The following is a 20,872-nucleotide window of genomic DNA, read 5'->3' as shown; positions in this document are numbered from 1 at the left end:
CTGGGAACCAGGTGCTTAGCTACCACTGTCTACTACTATTGAGACTGAGCCTGTATATAACAATTAGGTCCTTTACTAACTGTAGAATTACTTTTTTGACCCCATGAATTTGACTTTAATAATGTAAACTCCATGATATTCAGCAGGCTCTTAGGTTAGCTCATAGGCTACAGCTTTCCCAGAAAGTAATATGATGACATTCCTCTCGATAAAGGTGCAATTAAAAGCGAGATAAAAGAGAAAGAAGAAAAAAAAGGAAATTCACTCAAGGGATCCCTTTCTAGGTAAACTGTTGCACACTGCTATGTGCCAACAACTGTGCTATTTACAGTTGAAAACTGACTCATAGTTTATCACAAAAAAATAATTAAAATGCATTATGCTATTAAAAAAGCAGTCAAATATTTTCAGGTAGGTTATCGGTAACTAAGGTACTTGAATTTACATAACACAAAAGACCACTCAGGAGATAGAATTTTTTTTGGGAAAGCCACAAGATAACAAAAATAAAATTTCCACCAAAATATATATAGGGTCTTTCATTAAGAGTGATACTTTTTAAAATTTGAAAAAAAAATAAACCACTCAACGTATCAAAGTAAATTGTGCTTTATTTTGAAGCTTAGACATTGCAGTTATGTTCTGAACAAAATATCGTTCAAATGTCCACCACGGCTTTAAACACACTGACGCACACGAAGCTCCAATTGCTAATCACTCTGTCCAACATTAGTGGCGTTATGTCTGCGATAGCCTGACGAATGTTCACCTCCAAATGTTCCAAAGTTCGTGGCTTGTCAGCATAGACCTTGGCTTTGATGTTGCCCCAAAAGAAAAAAAATCCATGGGTGTTAAATCACACGACCGTAGCGGCCAATTCACACATCCACGTCTTGAGAAGATCCGGTCGCCAAACTTCTCCCTCAGCAAATCGAGCGTAGCATCAGCTGTGTGGCACGTAGCGCCATCCTGCTGGAACCACATGTTTTCAATATCTATGGTCTCAAGTTCTGGCCACAGAAATTCGCGTAACATGGATCTGTAGCGGTTGCCAGTGACGGTAACAGTTCTTCTCTCATCATCTCGAGAGAAATAAGGTCCAATGACGCTGCCACGCCATAAACCTCACCACACAGTGAGTCTTTCTGAATGCAATAGCACCTCATGGACCACTTGTGGGTTCTTCTCGCTCCAATAACGACTATTTTGCGTATTGACGAATCCAAGACAACAATGCGCCTCGTCTGAGAAGATGATTTTTCCACTGAAATCAGGATCAGTGGAGCCATTGTGTGCGTCAGTGTGTTCAAAGCCATGGTGGACATTTGAACGATATTTTGTTCAGAACATAACTGCAACGTCTAAGCTTCAAGAAGCACAATTTACTTTGGTACGTTGAGTGGTTTATTTTTTTTTCAAATTTTAAAAAGTATCACTCTTAATGAAAGACCCTTTATTTTAAAACTTTTGTCGGTCAGTGTTTTTGAAAAAGCATGTAGCTGGAACTAGTGCTGTGCACATTTTACACATAAGTGTCTCATCTGCTAAAGGTTAAATCATGGAAACTTAAACAAGAAGAGAGAGAAGCTTAGAGAATCCTTGTTGGGAAACTTAGTGGTACGAATCCCATAGTGTCATCAACCATGGAAGTAAATTGGGAGATAACCTGGAAGGAAATTAGCAGGGATAATGAATATTGGATTGATACTGCCAAGGATAGGAGAGATGGAAGATTTATGTTGCTTGGCAATTCATATATTTGTTTTTGTCATGAAGCTAAATTGAAGTGGCAAATGTGAATCACATATCTGTATTACAAATGAAGCTACTACAATATGTACACAGAATATATGAAAAGTTATGTTATGCACTCAATCTTTACCATTTGATTTTAGATTGGTAATTCTACCATGCTCTGTCATCAATATCTACATAGATCACTAAAATAATGCCAACTCTACACTTACACTGGACATAAGAAATTACCTGGAATTTCTAAAGGAACCGCTAAGTCTATCTTTGTCATTGGTATCTCACCTAGATCTTCACTATTCAACTTATTTAACAATGTAGATTTTGCATCTGACTTTAAGTAATGTGGATTGTTTGCCTGCTCCAACTTCCTGGCTTCAAGACGCTGTCGGGAGAAAATTGTGAAAGACTGTTAATTGGTTTACCATGTACACAAACATGAATTACATTTTTAAGACATGCACACACCATATCCTGGTTTTTAAAACATTTACAGTGCGATTCAGAAGTCCCTCAACACCCTCTATAAAATGTAAAGGAGTTAGGCTGGGTGCAAATGTCATGATAGAAAAATGTTAGGCCTAGGGGGGAACCATATTTGTGTGTTCCAAGCGGATCTCCGCCATATTGAATTCAACTCAACATTTTAAAATGGGAAGGTTGTGATACATCAAATCAGGCTAGAATTTCACTAGAAATGCAATGGTGAAGGTTTATTTGAAGTATCTTTAATCAGTAAAAAGTTATCAATGAATGCTTGTACCCATTTCCTCCTTTTTGAGGAGTCAGAAAAAAAGCATCAAAATGGCTCTAACACGTTAGCATCAAGATCATACTGATGTCTAGGGTGAGAAGTTCACGGGCCATTGCACATGATTTTAATTGGATATATTCACGATGAGTTGAGGATTACAAATCGTTGTACCAAACAATTATAGTGTGACGCTTCCATTGGAATAAAAAGTCCTTCACAGTGACTAATCTAATGTCTATGTTCATGGGGAAGTTAATAAAAAGAATATTCGATACTTGTCATCTGATAACCCACATTGGACAGATCCCAGTCGAATGGTTGGTGCTGGTAACTTAATGGTAAGATGTAGTCTGTGGAACGCAATTTGTTGGCCACTTGCTAAGGGGCTACTTGGATTTGTTTAGCGAAAAGATTTTTCTTTTCATCCTTGCTTATGGAATAGGGTATTTCAGTCCAAAGTGAGTTGGACTGATCAACTCATCTGAGTTGAAACTTTACAATATACACTGGCTGACAAAAAAAGTTAAGCACCCAGAAGGAGTGGTTGGACGTGAATGAAACTACATATGCTGAAAGTCCACGTACCTTTATTGAACTGATTACAATATAGGATGCAAGAGTCAAGGCCGTTGGCAGTTAAAGGTGGAGCCAGGTCAGTATGGTGTAGCACCCCCGCAATGCATGCCCTTATGCGGTTCGGAATAGTGTCAAACAGCCTTTGGATCCTCTCCTGAGGCACGTTCATCCACAGGTGTTGCAGCTGTCCCTCCAGATCCTGCAGGTTGGCACTAGGACGGAATCCCCGTCCAATGTCATCCCACACATGTTCAATGATGGAGAGGTCCGGGGATCGTGCTGGCCACGGGAGGACCTCAACATGTTCTAGACAGTCCATAGACACATGGGTTGTGTGTGGGCGTGCATTATCTTGTTGGAACACTGTCCCAGGGTGCTGTGCCATAAGGGGTAGGACATGTGGACGCAGAATGTCTGTGATGTATCGCTGTGCCGTCAAAGTCTGCCGAAGCACTATTCGAGGTGACCTGAACGCATATCCAATGGCTCCCCACACCATGATGCCAGGGGTCACACCTGTGTGTCTCTCCACAATGTAGGCAGGATGTGCCCTCTGCCCTCGATGCCGCCACACCCGCACACGATGGACATCGGAGGTCATGGAGAAGCGGGACTCATCACTGAACATGATGTGACGCCATTCGTCTTCTGTCCATGCCTCCCGAGCACGGCACCACACCAACCGCAGGCATCGGTGTTGTGGTGTCAACGTCAACCGGGGCATGGGGCGGTAGGACCCGAATCCGGCGGATGCGAGTCGTCGAGACACTGTGCGGGAACTCACAGGATGTTGTAGAGTGTCCAGTACATGTTCCCGGATGACGGGTGCCGAAGTTGTGGGATCCCGCACTGCTTGGAGCACCATACGACGGTCCTCCCTCGGGGTGATGTTCTTGGTCGACCTGAACCTGCACAACGTGCATGGGTGCCCTCATGTACCCGCTGATTCCAACATCGGGCCACTGTGACATCTGAATGGCCCACATGCCAGGCAATTGCCCGATACGACCAACCCGCCTCATGCAGTCCCACAATGCGGACTCTGTCAAATGCTGTCAATTGCTGGATCGGCTGTAACGCGTCTGCGAGGCATCACCGGTGTTTCGTTTTCCTCTCTGAACTTCGTGCTGCACTGTCTGACTCACAGCAGGTGACTGGTCCCACCTTATCAGCAACAGGATGTGACGTCACAAATGCCCTCTGGTGGGCGTTCTACACATTACAGATCCTTGTACATCTAATCATTTCCTCACACATCAATGGTATGCATGTATACCGAAATGGGGTAATCTTCGACCACTCCTTCTGGGTGCTTCACTTTTTTTTGTCAGCCAGTGTATAAATCATACAATTACCCTTTTGTTAATTGTTATTTCCAAAATTCAGGTATATCACCGAGAAGCTCATCAAAAGCATCGACACCGGACGCAGCCACTGCTGATCGCCACATGTATTCCGCCAAATATGATTCCCACTTATGGAACCTAACCTAACCGAATAACTCATGTTTGCGAGGGGAATATAATCTGGAAACCTAAGTACTTCATCAGAGTACATATGTATTACAATAAACATGCTGTTCAGAAGTATATTTAACTTAATCATAATTTTTATGATGCGATAAATATATTTTCTTAAAATTCTGTTAAATTGACTGAAAGGAAAAACTCATGTCTACCTGGTATTAAGACTTTAGAATAGAACTTGCAAAGCCACTCACCTTCTGAAGTTCCTCCTCCGTAGGCTCATACTTATTCACGTTGGCATTGTAATAGTTCTCATTGTTAAACTGCAGCCTGTCTGACTTGATGAACACTTCCGTGCCTTGATACTCATCATCTTCTGAACTCTCCGACGGTGGATCATTTATCCATGCATCCAAATCAAGGCTGTAACCAAAGAAGCACTTCGCTTTTACAGTATTTACAGTGGGTACAATCAAAGTAATCATAAATTTAATATTTACAGAAGTACATACATTAAAAGGCATGTTTCTTGCTAAAGCAAATCTAAAGTTTCAACAGAAAACTATTAGATAAAGTAGAGATGGACCAATTTAAGATTTTGGCTGATACTGTAAAGTGCTGATTTGATATGTGTTGTTGCAGATATTAGGGGCAAACTCAACAAAGGTTACCTTTTTATAAATTGTTGTATCATATACAGTGAAGTCTGTAGGAACTTATGCAACATCTGCCAGAAGTCTACATCGCCTCTAATACTCTGAAATTTGCTTTAGAATAGGAAACATGTTTCGAAACTACCGATTTCCGCAGCTTGCATTTTGCAAGTTCTCCATTAATATCCGCATTGCCTCATATAACCCTGAAAAAGCTCCATGAAGTATTTGAATTATTCATTCAGACACAGTGAAATTTCAGTTATACATTTTATGGGGGACAGAAGGGTAAAAACGTATAACTGAGAAAAACGTATTATTGAAATATAATTAAAATGGTAAAATTAAGTACACAAAGAAAGAAAAAGAGTACTACATATACAACAAAGTTTGCTGTGTTGCACTAATCTGTTCTAAATCGTTATTGTAAATTCACGAGAAATAGACATTGAAGGCACCGGGGAGGTGAAAGGGGTACAAGCAAGGTTTACCAGCTTAAACCAATCAGCGAATTCCATGCAAAAAAACATGCTGAACATTAGAACGTTTATCTCGATCTTATGTTTACTGTAGGGATGGGACCGATTAATCAGTACTCTATCGGTATCGGCCAATATAGGCATATCGGTGTATAGGTTTATTGGTAAAATTACCGATTATTTTACCGATCCAATATATCGATAAATATTTATCAATATATATGCCATTTTGTTGTAAATTTTATGAACAATCTTGATGCCCTACTTTCTAAAAAAAGTAATTGTCTACATATTCAACTTCTTTGCACTGCAGTCACCTCGAAACACACATTTGTTAACACATTGGGGTCTTCACGACAGGCATACCCCGCAGTGCACTTAAAGTCAGCATGACAGGCATAGCCCGCAGTGCACTTAAAGTCAATGTGGACGAACGACGGGCACAGCCCACCCTGCGGTATGCAATCGCTTTGCCGATTGAACTATGGGCTATGTCCGTACTTCGTCTCATGTGTGTGTTCATTCAAGCCCCTCTGTTGTAATTCCGACCCCTAGGTGACTCATGTGCTATTTTTATCTTGCACCTGCGACTGTTTGTTGTCGGGTTGATGTACGTTGCTTTGTTTAGAATGGCATCGTTAGATCCAGACTGCATAGGGGAAATTCTGCATGAGGATTCTGTCTCAGAGTTTGAAGTTAGCGACGATTTTGATGATGCAGATGAATTTGAAGATTTGGAAGGTAGGTTATTTATATTCGTAATAATTAATTGTTGACAATATAAACAGTGTTGCAAACTCTAGTATTTTATGAATGAAGTGAGAAGAGGTAATTTTTGGGGTCTATTCATCTTGCCTCTTGCTAATTCTTCTACATGCACTGATGATTTTTAGTTTTTCTATTTATTATTTTGTACAGTGTATGTCAAATGAAAATTTATTTTATTTATTTAGTTGTTTAATTTTTACAGATGACACAGAACCAACTGATACATCGTCTGGTCCTGTCCTGCAGCCACTTTTTCATACAGAAGCTAATTACCTGTAATCTGTAATTATTTTTTGTTATGTGCTCATAAGAAGTATTCTTATGCAAGATTCAAAAGATGTATTGATAGTTTATGTAGTTAATTATTGAAATTTCCAGATTACGAACTTAAAATATCTTTATATTAACATTTGTTACAATGTTGTACTTTTTTTTTCACAAAACATTGCTGAAAAAAATATTCAAAAATGTCTGAAAATGAAAAGAAAATTTAACAAATTTTTGTTCATTGAAAAGAGGAAGTTTTGTAGATTTAAGAAATGTGTGGTAAGTAAAAACAAATTAAAAATATCTTTTCTATGATTTTTTGAAAAACAACCAAAAACCACAGACCAGAGGTAAAAATGCTGTATAGTGAGGCCAGACCCGAATGTGTTAAGGAGATCAAGGAACATTTCATGTTCTTCAAGTACCATATATATATATATCTAATTTTATATCGGGTAGGTAGAATATCGGTTATCGGTATTGGTAAATTTTATATCGTTACTTTATCGGTATCGGCCAAAATTTCATATCGGCCTATCCCTAGTTTACTGTAACTCTCGTTTTCCGCTTTATACGTTTTCCCAACCCCGCCGATGACAAAATTTGCCAGAAGCCTGTCCCGTATGCTAGTCGACCTCTCCCTCCCTTCTTCCTTGGTTTTGTAGCAGCCCAGTCATTCACCATGCTACCTTTAACTCCTGCCTTACGATTGGGGAACAAGTGAACTATTGCCAAAATGATAGTCATTAAATGCTGCTTTCTCTAGCGTTTTAACACATTCTAAAAGCGTGACTCGGGTGTCTTTGTTGTGCCTCCCCCCACAAAAACGTATGTGGACAATTGAGAACATGGCTCAATCACTATTCCCATTTCTTTATCTACGAAATCGTTCCTAGAAGAAGGGGGGAAGGAGAGAGGGACCGGGGGGGGGGGGGGGAACTTGCTTGGAAAACTTTCCTTTCTTGTTTGTCGGGAGAAAAGAAGTAAGAAAAATTTGCCAATCCCTATTATCTGATATTGGTTTAGGAACAAGTAAAAAAAGTCGCTAATCTCCTCTCACAAGAGATAATTACAGGAAAACCTCGTTAATACGATATTGGTTAATACGAAGTACCCTTTAATCCGAAGTTCTTCCCATTCCCCAGCCGATAAGATAGGATTTATAATGTATTTCAGTACGGATAAATCGAAATACGGATAATTTTTAATACGAAGTTGTTTACAAGACCCTTCCGCAAAACTGGTTTCGCTTAATTCGAAGTAGACACCTGCGTAAGTCGACAAGAGAAGATCAAATGTGGAGAGAGCTTGGACGTTATTTTAACTTGACCTTGACATGTTTCCTTGTCCTAAGAGCTGCTGACAACTCGAGGGAAGTAGCCCGAAATGCCCGCTGAACATTGACATTCTTTGTCAATGTGCATGGGAGGTCAAGCTCTTTCCCCGCTGAATGCGCCACCTTGGAAATATTCACCAGTGCTAGATGAGAAATGCGAGATAAGATCGCACGAATGTTCCAAAAGACAAGACGTGCGGCGCCTGGAAGTCTCACCCATCTGTCTAGCTCTGAGCTCGAGATACAGCAATTTCCCGTGAGCGAGCAACTTTTGGCCTGGTAGCCGACAACTTCCGGTAACCACTATCATTAAAAGCATGTTCTTTGTGCCCTGTAGAACTTCATTAAAAAAAGGGAAACTGTTACAGATAATCAAAGCCGCATAGGCCAACTAAAGATCGTCAACCCGCTTAATGCGTTGTCATCTAGGTTTCCCGCAAAAGTTGACGTCGATCTTACGTATGTTGCAACTCCAGTTTCCCGTTTCATACGTTTCCCAACTGTGCCGGTCATAAAATTTGCCAAAACAGTGTTTTGTTGTCTGCATTACTTCTCCCCTTTTGCTATCAGGAAACGGGGGGGGGGGGGGGGGGTGTCTCCGTTGCTAATTGTTTCGGCCACAATTTTCTTGCTCGTGTGCGCACACTGGCTCCTTTCCTTTGGCGTCTAAAAAAAAAAGAAAACAGTTCTGAATATCTTCTTCAAAACGAACAAAAACCGCATGATAAGTAAAAGAAAAGTGACCCCCTTCCTTCTCCTACAACAGCTCATTATCTGCCACTGGTGTGCATGGTAATGCGATAATTGCAGAATTCAGGTCCCTCTTTCTTGTTTGAATGCAGCTGTCTCGATAGGAAATATTGCCCGTATTATTGTCTGTTGCACAGTAAAAGGTAATACAAGGATCATTTTTTTTTCACACTGCTGATAAAAGTTCGATCTTCGACTGCGTTATCTTTAAAATGCCCATGATTTCCCTTCTACCACCTGCTGCTCTTAACTTCCAGCCGGTCTCATTGTGTTTACACTGCAGCTGGCGCCAGTGTTTAGTCTAGCGTCTGGAAAGCTCTCGCTTGCCGGTAACTGCAATGACTCATCCAGTGCGAAGGAATAAGCGTCATTGTTTTGAATCTCGCAAAGCCATATAATCCCCGCTTTTCTTCAGAACCATTAGCGTGCTGCTGTTAAAAAAAAACAACAAAAAAAAAAAACGCAATGCTCAATGTAGGAATACGAGCGGAAAAGTTTTCGCGGAGCGAGTGTTTGACCTCCAGAATACTCCTGAAACCTACAATAAATTGTCGATTAATCTGAAAATACGCAAGTTTCGTAAAGCTTGTTTTTAGTTCATTTTATGCTGATGAGCTAAGCGGGATTAAATATGCAGTTTGAAGTGGGATCCAAACCAGAGTGATTATCGAGTGCGGCACGTGTCCTAGGATACACATTCCGTGCAAACAGATCGCAAGTTGTGTGTTTACTTTTTCAGAGTGGATTACAATGCAAGTTGAGGAAGAGTTTGAACTGATCCCTGCAAAGGGGGAGGGGGGGGGGGCAAATATGAAGTTAACTGAAGCAAAGAATACGTGACTTTTTTACGATGTCTTTATAACAGCCGAACCAGAACGAAATTTACAGCCCCGATTTTTTTGTTCTTTGCCAGGGAAAGGTTGTGTTCTCTCCCAACAGAATCTTCTCTTACCAGTTAATCCTGTAACGGACAATGTTCTAGTGAACGCACATAAAATCCAATATTCATTCTGTCCGATTATCTCCCGTCTCTTGCTTGCGCTTCCGAGTTTCACTTCTTGCAGTAAACGAGATTGTTTTCCTTTCCCTAGGTCTCCGTGCAAACGGGTTTCTTATCAACTACAATTGTAAGAATTTCCTGGAATAGCAACGACTTTGAACAATTAAAAGAAAATACCGTTTGTTAAAAGACTTTTTGCCACAACATGCATCCCGTGCATAACCGGTTGTATAACTAGGCAGGATAAATGGTGTTAACCGTCTCCTTGGAATCTTTGTGTCCGCGTTAAGCTCCGTGTTCTCATTTTGTGTAACATTTTTTACACTTTCTTTAAAACGTACAATATTATTATATAGTACATATAAAGCTTATTTTCTGAGCTACCACCAAGTATAAAACATCCTTTGTGGGGGGAATTTATACTCTACTTTATTTACACCTGAAAACAGGTGCCATCTTGAAAAGTTTGGATAACTCGAAGTCGTTTAATACGAAGTTGACATTTTTTGGTCCCTTGAACTTCGTATTAACGAGGTTTTCCTGTAATATGCAACTGCTGTGCAGGGCCAGTGGTGTACTCAGGATTTTTGAAAGCTAGGGGTTTAAGTATACTTTTTTTTAGTAGTCAGCCCTAATTTTGCCATCTTTTCCTGCCTACAACGTTCTTTTTTTTTTTTTTTTTTTTTAGGAATACTGGGCCAAGGGGGAGGTGGTTTGATCCCCACCAACCTCCCCTTAGGTATATCCCTGTGCAGGGCTACTCACGAAGGAGAGTTCTTTTTAATGCAGCTATCTGCATAAGAAATATTGCTCATGTGTCCCTTAAAATACAAAAATCCTTCCCCCTTTCTTTCTGTAACTTGGTTCAGGAATAAGCAAGCTGCTGACTAAAAAAAAAACATGAATGCTGAAGTTGAGCTTTTCTTGTTTTCAACAAGTGCTTTTCTTATCTTTAAAACGCACAGAACATTCTATTCCACCACCTGTGCGTTGGTGCCAGTCTGTCTGGAGGGAGGCTGCTACAGGTGCCAGTGTTATGTCTAGCTCTTCCAAAGCAGTCCCTTGCCTAAATCGCTTCTGACAGCAATGCCTCATCCAACAATCATTTTCGTTCTTGTCTTGCCTTCTGATAAACAAACACCGTAACTATTATCTTGCGGATAACACAAGACTAATCCTTTTGAACACTAGAGTTAGTGGCATGCCCAGGATTTTTGAGGGGGTAGGGGGGGTTAAACGTATACATTTCTCTTTTGCCTCCCCAAATGGCATCATGGTAACATTGTCATTTTGTAATCAAGGGGTTCCGGGTTTGATACCCGGTGGAGGCACATAGTGGTTTGGGTCCCACTTTAAACTGTAGGTCCAGTCCCGATTAGCCTTCTGTGCTTAAAGTGGACTTAAAAACGTTTAGCGGACGGAACTTCACGTGCCTGTATTCCCATTGAAGTCAGCACCTTTGCAAGCGTGCGCTTTTCAAACTTGACGGTAGTACAAAAAAGTCGTAGCTTGAGAACTAATTGTCGTAGAGAGAAGGAAATTGGTTTTGTTTTCTTCTTAAACATGTGGCTTTTAGCGGAGGTAAAATTTATACATTCTGCCTCCCAATAATTTGAGTTAACCAAATTTCGACGGAAGCACGACAAAGAACCACCCTATGAGGATAAGTAATGCACGTGCCGAAACTTTGAAAAATAAATAATAAAACAAACTAGGGATTCAGAAATGTTGTGTAATTACGGAATTTCGCTTCTAGCGTCAGGCCTATGGTCGCTGGATGGACCAAAATTTGAGGGAAGCACAACAAAAGACCACTCTATGAGGATATGTAATGCTCGTGTCCCAACTTTGGAAAAATAAAAAAAAAAATAAAAACCCTGTAATTACAGCATTCGGAAATTTTGCGTAATTACTGAATTTTGCTTCTTGCGTCGGCCCTATGGACGCTGCATGGACCAAATTTTGAGGGAAGCACAATCAAAAGACCACTCTATGAGGATATGTAATGTTTGTGGGAAATAGCTATTTCACTTTCATAGTGGTTTTTTTCTTTATTACTAAAGAAATCCAACCTGATGATCTGCATTTACCCCTGTTGATATATACATGTCATATGCAGTGACAGTGAAATCATGCATGGTTTCATGTTGGTAGTCCGAATTATTCCGTGCATAATAAGCACCACAGTTTTTGGAGGCAACAATTTTGGAAAAAGTGAGCATCAAACATGAGTATAGACGATATTATACAAGATGAGTGATGAAATTGATGAAAGATCACCCATGCCTAGGCTGGGATTCGAGTTCAGGTCCGCTGGCATCGTAGCATACTGTGCTACCCACTCTGCTACAGAGGTCGGCTAATGTAGAGAATGCCCAGGAAGATGACACAGAGGTTCCACTTACCCATCTGGCACTTGCACCTTCTTCTGTGCTTTCGGTGCAACTGGATTTAATTCCCCAACAAACAGAGCAGTCACTTCATCTGCCATGCTCTCGCCTTTACTGTGCTGCTTCTGCAGGAACTTGATCAGTTGCAGAGCACCGCTCGCTCTCTCCTGCACCTCCAGATCAGCACTGGAGACAAACTGCGGCATCTTCTCTATTATCAAGTTAGACAGCTGGAAAATAAAAGACAAAATTAGATTTTGAAGCATGTTGACAAGATATAAGCACGTATAAACATGGAAACATTCAAGTCTTACTTGTAAATCCTAAAGTAGTAGTTAAAAACTAGGAATGGGACCGATCAATCGGTACTCTATCGGTATTGGCCGATATAGGCATATCGGTGTATCGGTTTATTGGTAAAATTAGATTATTTTACCGATCCGATATATCAATAAATATCTGATAATTAAGTGCAAAATTCTGCCATTTTGTTGTAATTTTTATTCATAATCTCCATGCCCCACTTTCTAAAAAAGTAAATGTCTAAATATGCAATTTCTTTTGCACTGCAGTCACCTTGAAAGACACATTTATTAAGGACATGAATGAACCTTTCAGGTTCTTCAAGGCCCATTTCTAATTTTATATCGGATCAGTAGAATATTGGTTATCGGTATCAGTAAATTTTATATTGGTACTTTACAGGTATTGACCAAAATTTCATATTGGCACATCCCTATTAAAAACTAATGGTGGCACAGAATAACCCCTACACACAAGGCTATTTGCCACAGTATCTGCCTTGAAAGACTGTTTTGAGTGCAAAATTAAAACAATGATGTACTCTTCTAAAAAAAATCTAATATATCGAACACTATGAACGGTATAGTTTTCAGGGTGGCTACTCTAGGACCATGATAAAATTCAAGTATAATTCCGGTTTTCAAGGTGAACTTTCCAAAAATCAAGCAGATGTTTTCTCTATTTCAACCTTACATATTACCACCTCTCAACATCCACACACAAATATCTTAATAATATAAATGGTCTATGTGATTCCAACATCCAAAAATTATAATTCAATTAACCTTTTGGGTCCCAAGTATCTCGATCGAGATACTCTGTGTCAAGGTCGTAGTTTTACGTTATAACTTTTCTATTTTTGGCTAGAATTTCGATTTTTTTTTAATATTGTTCCTAACACATGTATTTAACAGAAATGTTTTTTTTTTTCATTTTTTTTGTCTTCATGAAAATGGAGGGAAAAAGGAACTTCTCTTTTGCGTCTCCTTTCAAGGTCAAATTTTTGCCAACAAAGGAAGACCGGCTTTGTTGTTCTAAAGCAATGCTTTTCACTCCCACCCGTTAACTGCATTCCAAGGAAGCTTCTTTATCAGTATCCGATGTCAAAATGATAGTTTTCCGTGAGGGTGCAAGCAGGGGTGGGGAGGGGGGACTGGTTGTTGAATCTGCGTTGTGAGAATGGGATTTCGACCGTGAATGTTGTGCGTAAGTGTTGTTTTGTGCCCAAGTGCAAGGACATTTTTTGGGTGGTGACAATTTTTTAATTAATTTTTTGGGGTTTTCTCACTTCCACCTCCATATATACACCAAATTTGCAGAAATTTTGCTTTTGTGTATTTTGACATTTTTTTCAGGGGGGGACACCATTTTTTTTTAAGAAAAGTATTTTTGAGGGGATTTCTCCCCTTTCTCCCTCCATATGTACGCCAAATGTGCATAAATTATATATCGTCTGAATCTGTGATTCATTCTGCGTACAACGGTATATCTTTCATATCTCTTGGGCATTTAGTTTCTGAGCTATAGTCGTTTCAAGGTACCGCTGCATTTTGAAGCTTCAATCATGGCGTGTCGACCATTCCTTTTGGGGGTACAACTCAAGTTACATTGGTCATACGACAACGATGCAAATATTTTCTGTTTCTTACATGCCAGCGATAATTTCTATGTGCATTTTGAACTTTTCATATCCTTTTTTTCGGGGTGGGGAACCAAATTTTTTCCCCCGAAATTTTGGAATTTTGAGAGTTAGCCCCCTCCCCCCTGCCACATATATGCCGAATTTGCATAAATTTCATATAGTCTGAATCTCTGGTTCATTCCGTGTACAACGGTATATCACTCATCTCTCTAGGGCAATTAGTCTCCGATCTACACTCATTTCATTGAAACTCTGCATTTTGCTCAAAATCAGCTCGGGACCGATAGGCTTACTTGTGAAAATGGCCTCGGGACTCAAAAGGTTAAACGGTATACGTAATATAATTAAAATATTTAATTTAAGGTGCTGAGTTTCTATTTACAATCAGAGGAGCAACCACGAATTTTTGTCTGAGCGGGTGGGGAGGAAGTGCTAGGATAAACGTACTACTACTAATAATAATATTATTATTATAACATTATTATTATTATAGATTTGTTTTATTTTACTTCCCTTCTTGTGGCACGTGTAGCTAATTTGCGAAGATGAGGATGAGTGATATGATGAAATTGATGAATGGACAGTCACAAACATCCATCCCAAAGCCAGGATTCGAACCCGCAGAGGTGGTGGTGGTGGTGGTGGTGGTCGTCGTCGTCGTCGTCGTCGTCGTCGTCGTCGTCGTCGTCGTCGTCGTCGTCGTCGTCGTCGTCGTCGTCGTCGTCGTCGTCGTCGTCGTCGTCGTCGTCGTCGTCGTCGTCGTCGTCGTCGTCGTCGTCGTCGTCGTCGTCGTCGTCGTCGTCGTCGTCGTCGTCGTCGTCGTCGTCGTCGTCGTCGTCGTCGTCGTCGTCGTCGTCGTCGTCGTCGTCGTCGTCGTCGTCGTCGTCGTCGTCGTCGTCGTCGTCGTCGTCGTCGTCGTCGTCGTCGTCGTCGTCGTCGTCGTCGTCGTCGTCGTCGTCGTCGTCGTCGTCGTCGTCGTCGTCGTCGTCGTCGTCGTCGTCGTCGTCGTCGTCGTCGTCGTCGTCGTCGTCGTCGTCGTCGTCGTCGTCGTCGTCGTCGTCGTCGTCGTCGTCGTCGTCGTCGTCGTCGTCGTCGTCGTCGTCGTCGTCGTCGTCGTCGTCGTCGTCGTCGTCGTCGTCGTCGTCGTCGTCGTCGTCGTCGTCGTCGTCGTCGTCGTCGTCGTCGTCGTCGTCGTCGTCGTCGTCGTCGTCGTCGTCGTCGTCGTCGTCGTCGTCGTCGTCGTCGTCGTCGTCGTCGTCGTCGTCGTCGTCGTCGTCGTCGTCGTCGTCGTCGTCGTCGTCGTCGTCGTCGTCGTCGTCGTCGTCGTCGTCGTCGTCGTCGTCGTCGTCGTCGTCGTTTAGATAGTTTGGTGCCCAGGGCCAACTCCCGCCACCTCCTAGCTATGGTTATAAACTTGGTAAGACACAGAAAAGCAGGAATTGCGAGCGAAGCGAGCAAGAAAATAATAATAATTTTTATTCGCAAAAAATGTGAATAGGATTTGGATTAGAAAAAGTTGTAGTTTTTCACGTCTACGGAGAAAAATTTAAGTAGAATTCATGCATAATTCTCAGAGCCAATAATTCACGCGTAATTCCCGGTGAGAATAAAGCTATCAGTGATTCAGTAATTACAGTTGATTTGGTTTATTTTACTTCACATTTCTGCTGCTTTGGGCTAATCCCAAAGATGAGGATGAGTGATGACAGAATGAAATTAATGGCCAGTCACAAAGAACATCCATGCCCAGGCCAGTATTCAAACCTGGGACTCCTGGCATCATAACGTGCTGTGCTAACCACTCTGTCATGGAGGATGGCTAGTAATTAGAAGCAAGTATGAAAAGAAATAAACATGAAGCTTATTTTCCATCCCATTCAAACAATGCAAACACTTGTGGGTTGGAAAGAGTACCTTAACATTAGCTGTTATACGATCCACTCTTAAAAAACAAAGAATTGAGAACTTGCTGCTTTCACTTTCTGAGAAAAAGTAATTTTTAAATAAAAACATGCCTCTGAATATATAACAAATGTCACTCTCTTAAAATAAAATTTATCTAAAAAACAAAGAGTAGTTTCAATTCATATCCTGCTTTATTCAGTACAAGAATATTAGGTAGTCCTTATGCAGAACCCATATGTTCATAACTAGAAGAAAATAAAACTACGAAAACTACTATTTTCTTTCCACAGAAAAGTAAATCATACACTGGCCAGGATTTGAACCCAGAGTTTAGTGACAAGATTGTGAATGATCATTCAATGAGCCCACCAAGGAGGGCCACCAAGTTATATATATAACTTACGTATTATATAAGTTTACAACTTGATACAGTGTTTTGGAGTTATCATAATTTATAACTTCCTATGATGATTTAGCTAATGTAAGTATAGCACTGATTAGAGTTCCATCCCAACAAAAGATTACTCATCGTGTAGCTCAGATAAATCCAGTGAAAGTACTGTACAGGGAAAATGCTGTTTGCACATTGCTCTTCCTCTTGCAGGGTCCAGTTAATTTCGAAGTGAGTGATGCAGTACCATCTCCATCCTATTTGTTCTGGTTCCCCACAACTTTTTCAGGAACACACAGACACAGCCTTACATGACTACATGACTAGTCATGTACACTAACACTAATAAAAAAGTGTAATGCTGCATGTGTCTGCATATCTTGGTAGTGTAAGCTTGAAAAAGTTCTTAGAGACCAGGGCAAAGCATTGCAGTAAGAATATCCCAGTCTGCTTAAGCAAACTTTTAAGATGAAGGCAGTGGTTCTTCGAAATTAATCGGACACAACAAGAAGTGCAAGGCAGAAACACTAAACTTTCCCTTCACAAAAGCTGATGTCTACTAAATAGTACCTTTTCTATCCTTTCATCATCCTGCTCTTGCTCGGCTTTGCTCAGAATGCATGCATACAGCTTCATTATGTTCTGCACATAGACTGCTTGAATGTGCCCAGGCAGAACACTCACACGACTCCTCAGCATGGCTTCCAGTGTTGCCTGTGGGCTGCTCAAGTACCTGTTTGGGGAGAAGAAGATTCTTGTGTTAACAGTATTAATATATTACTGGAAAGAGGAACAATGTTCTACTTTAGACACCAAATACTTGCTTCCCTCATAAATGTCACCAGATTTTATTAACTGTGAAAAACTTATAAAATCTTATTCAGGGTGGCCAAAATAAAACTACACCACAAACAAAGGTGGCAATAAGGCAGTTTCATATCATCAGAATGTATTTGTAGTTGTTGTCTTGGAGTAACTGGTTTCGGTTTGTTTGTAAAATTTGTCAAGAGTTCAAAATTCTTAGCTGCAGTTGCAATATTACACACCATAGTTTCAAGCTACATTCCAAAACATTCTGAGGAAAAACAACATGTGGACAAGGCCACTTCCAACATCTGATCTGGGCCGTGGAGCATGTGCCACTCTTGTGACTACATTTGCCCAAGTTTTAACAGTTAAGTTACAGATGTACTTGATCAATGCTTTGTTGGGTATAGTTTCGTTCAGGCCACCCTGTTTATAAGGTTCCTATTCATCAAAAAGGTTGTTTTAAGTCCAATTGATGCTCAGATAGGCTAATCGGGACTAGACCTATAGTCGGAATGAATGTGCTATGTGCCTCTATCAGGGATTTAACCATCGATTATAAGGTTGTAGTCATATCCATTGGGACAGCTCTGGTTCAAACTTGTATTGCCAATACACATTCCATGACATTCCAGGTATTTTTAAATAATTTGACCTGCTGGAAAATATATTATTATTCACGGGACTCCTTGGCTACAAGATAACAACTTTATCACAATGCCATCAGGGAGCCCAATAACAAAATTAAAATTATTAATTAAAATAATTAAAACCAAAGAACTAAAAATCAACAAAATATTGAAAAAGGTGATATCCTTAGTAAGAACAACATAAAACACATCTAATAACTAAAAGTTATTATAGCAGTGACAAAAGTTAAAGCTGTACAATTATGGACACTTCTGGGTTGTAACAATCTCATTGACTTTCAACAGGGATTGATACAAGCCAGAAGTGTCCATGACTGTACAAGTGGTACTCAACCCACACATGGACTGGAGACAGAACAACACACAACCCTACAGATCATACCGGTTGTGGGTGCAGGTTTCATAACTTTATTGGCCTGCACAAATGCACTTTTCTGGAGATGAACAAAGTCTATAAATGTGATGGTTCAAATTGGCAGGAATGGGGCACATTGAATTCTTAACATCCTCCTCCCAACAAAAAAACATTTTACTTACAATACTATATATGTCAGGAAATAATACCTGAGTTATAAATAAAAAATAACTTACCATCAATGTTTATCCATAAAAACCATATAACTTTTTAGTGACGTTGTCTTACATTTCACACCATGCAAATCCTCATAATTAGTACTGAGCCAATACCAATGTACCTGCTTGATCAGAATTCTTGACTTTTTTGTTTTTCGTTACCTTTATTTATATGATCCCTACTTAGGTAAAGTTGGAAATTAGCAATTAACAAAATAAATATTTATTAAAGAAACCCCCTACCAAAATGCTAGTTGAGATGAAAACTGAAGCTGTATTTAACAATTGAATTAGACTTCCTATATCTATTAACACATTGAATCCCAGGGTTTATAAATTGGCAATATCTCAGAAACCTGGGCTTCTTATGTGATTTTCAACAATCTGAAACAATTTATTTTTTGATCTTGCTATACATGTGTTATACATCAAAATAAAGGCAATTTCTTTGCCTACACGATAAAGAAACAATTAGAATCTGTGTATTCTTGCGTGTGCTAGAGATGTTCAACATAGTCCTTGTTTTTCATATAATGAAAAAGTCTAATACTACCCTTAGTATGAAACACATGCGGTGTGCAAGTAAATAACTCATTACAAGTAAATTAATAAGTGTTCCATTTCTTTCGATATTTCAAGTAAACACATTGGTCAAGTGCAAGGGTGCCCATAGGAGTTTTCTCAGGAAGGGGCTCTTCAAGATTCTCAGGGGGCTCTTCAAGATTACATATGTAGGGTGTACTGAAATGGAGCCTGTCAACATAAAAAGTAATGTAGGCATACTCAATTCCATTAGCCAGGAAGGGGAGCTCTAGCTCCCCCTGCCCCATATAGGCACCCATGGTCAAGTGTGCGTATGTGTGTTTGCGAGTGATGATAAAGCACTAAAAATATAGGCCTAGTACTACAATCAATGAAATCAATGTGCTTTCCATTCAATGAGAAGACGGTTCAAATTTCACAAGGGTACAGCACAATGCAGAGGCATACCAAAAGAACTTCAAGGAACATTCTGCACGTGCATGGCCCAGCATCGTAACTCCAAACATTTTAAGTGATATTGCCCGTACTATGTGCGTGCATGGGACACTCGCCATATTCAGGATGCTCGTGCATAGCACGAGCATGGGATTCAATGTGTTAATGCATCCTGGACTGAATTTTGCAGACTAGCGAGGCTCTGGTTTCTGGACTCACAGCCAGTATAATCTTATGTGGGGCTTGATTTGCCGTCCCTATATGCTTGTCATTGTCCATTCATCCAGCTTATCTTACCACCATTCATCCTGTGAGATTAGCCAAAGGGATTAGCCAAAGGAGCAGAAAAGTGAAGTAAAATACACTAAACTAATCAATAAGCCATTGTGCAGGGTGGCTACAAACAAGCAGAAATGAAATTCCCTGACTTTTCCAGGTTTTCCAGGACAAAATTTACATTTTTCCCTGACAATTACAAACTAAACTAAATCGATGTTTTTGCAAATGGAAATAATAAACTCCTACAGATCCAGGTATGGATTTGTTAAGTACCAACATTATCTTCTATGAAATTGACTTAATTTCTCTATTCTCTATGATTTGAATTCAAACTGCAAAATAGTGAATTTGGAAAATTATTACAATTCACAAGCTAGGGAAGGTTTACGGAATTTTGTCATACGCAATAAGTTTAAAATGAAATACTTGATTATTTTTAAAGTTACGACTAAATGAGATAAGGGTGAAGAGTGATTGATTAAGACAGGGTGCGAAATTTCCGGTAGCCAGGTCGCCATTGGCGACCAAAAGTTTGGGGCAGGCGACTAAAATTTCGTTGTTTCAAATATGTGTCAAACATGCCTGAACATCTCAATCCAACGTTCGTACATGGTTTTGGAAAGCGAGCCGATTGAAAACCCCGCATCCACTCAATGCCGACACCATCTAATCGGCACAACAGTTCTGCAACTGTTGGGATGCTACCACTTTGGATGCACATGCAACCAAACCCAACCCATTTTCCCTGCTTTGCTTTTCCTCCACTCGGACTTGAGGTGGGGAGGGGAGGGGTAGAGTGGAGCAGACCGTGGCCCAACCGAGACTCCTTGCTTGTGCACGGAAAACCCCTGTTTTCACAGGTGTGAACTGCTCTCGCGCGTGCCAGTGTCCAGTCTTTGTTGACAAAAGAATGCGATAAATGCACTCGTGAACGTTGGTTGACGTGGTAGTAAATTCGTTCTGTTTACCTATTTTTTTTTTTTTTTTGGTTCGGTGGTAGTTGCCTGTGAGTGAAGTGGTTACAGAGAAATACATACATCAGCCTTCTGATTGATGGATGTGTATGTTCGATACGTGGATGCAAATGATTGGTCACATCAAGGAGGACATTTTAGGAGTAATAGAGCTTCCAAACTCTACTTCTGCTGGCTAC

At 40.4% G+C, this 20,872-nt stretch overlaps 1 protein-coding gene across 3 annotated transcripts in view; it reads right to left on the bottom strand.

The window, feature by feature from the left end:
- Positions 1–20,872, bottom strand: part of g (adaptor-related protein complex 3, delta 1 subunit-like garnet) — a 104,557-nt gene that overhangs the window by 41,316 nt on the left and 42,369 nt on the right. For 2 of the 3 annotated variants that reach the window (XM_083138124.1, XM_083138125.1), the window contains exons 14-17: positions 17,003–17,165; positions 12,207–12,421; positions 4,803–4,971; positions 1,987–2,137 (exon numbers count right to left, since the gene is read on the bottom strand). In XM_083138124.1, the coding sequence (XP_082994250.1) occupies positions 1,987–2,137; positions 4,803–4,971; positions 12,207–12,421; positions 17,003–17,165 (698 nt within the window). The remainder of the gene's footprint in view (positions 1–1,986; positions 2,138–4,802; positions 4,972–12,206; positions 12,422–17,002; positions 17,166–20,872) is intronic. The other variant, XM_083138126.1, reaches the window with a different exon arrangement.

The sequence above is a fragment of the Lepisma saccharinum genome, chromosome 16 (genome assembly GCF_977018435.1).
Source record: "Lepisma saccharinum chromosome 16, izLepSacc3.1, whole genome shotgun sequence".
Lineage (NCBI taxonomy): Eukaryota > Metazoa > Arthropoda > Insecta > Zygentoma > Lepismatidae > Lepisma > Lepisma saccharinum.
Note: the sequence above shows the minus strand (reverse complement) of the source record. Positions and strands in the feature narration are given on the sequence as shown.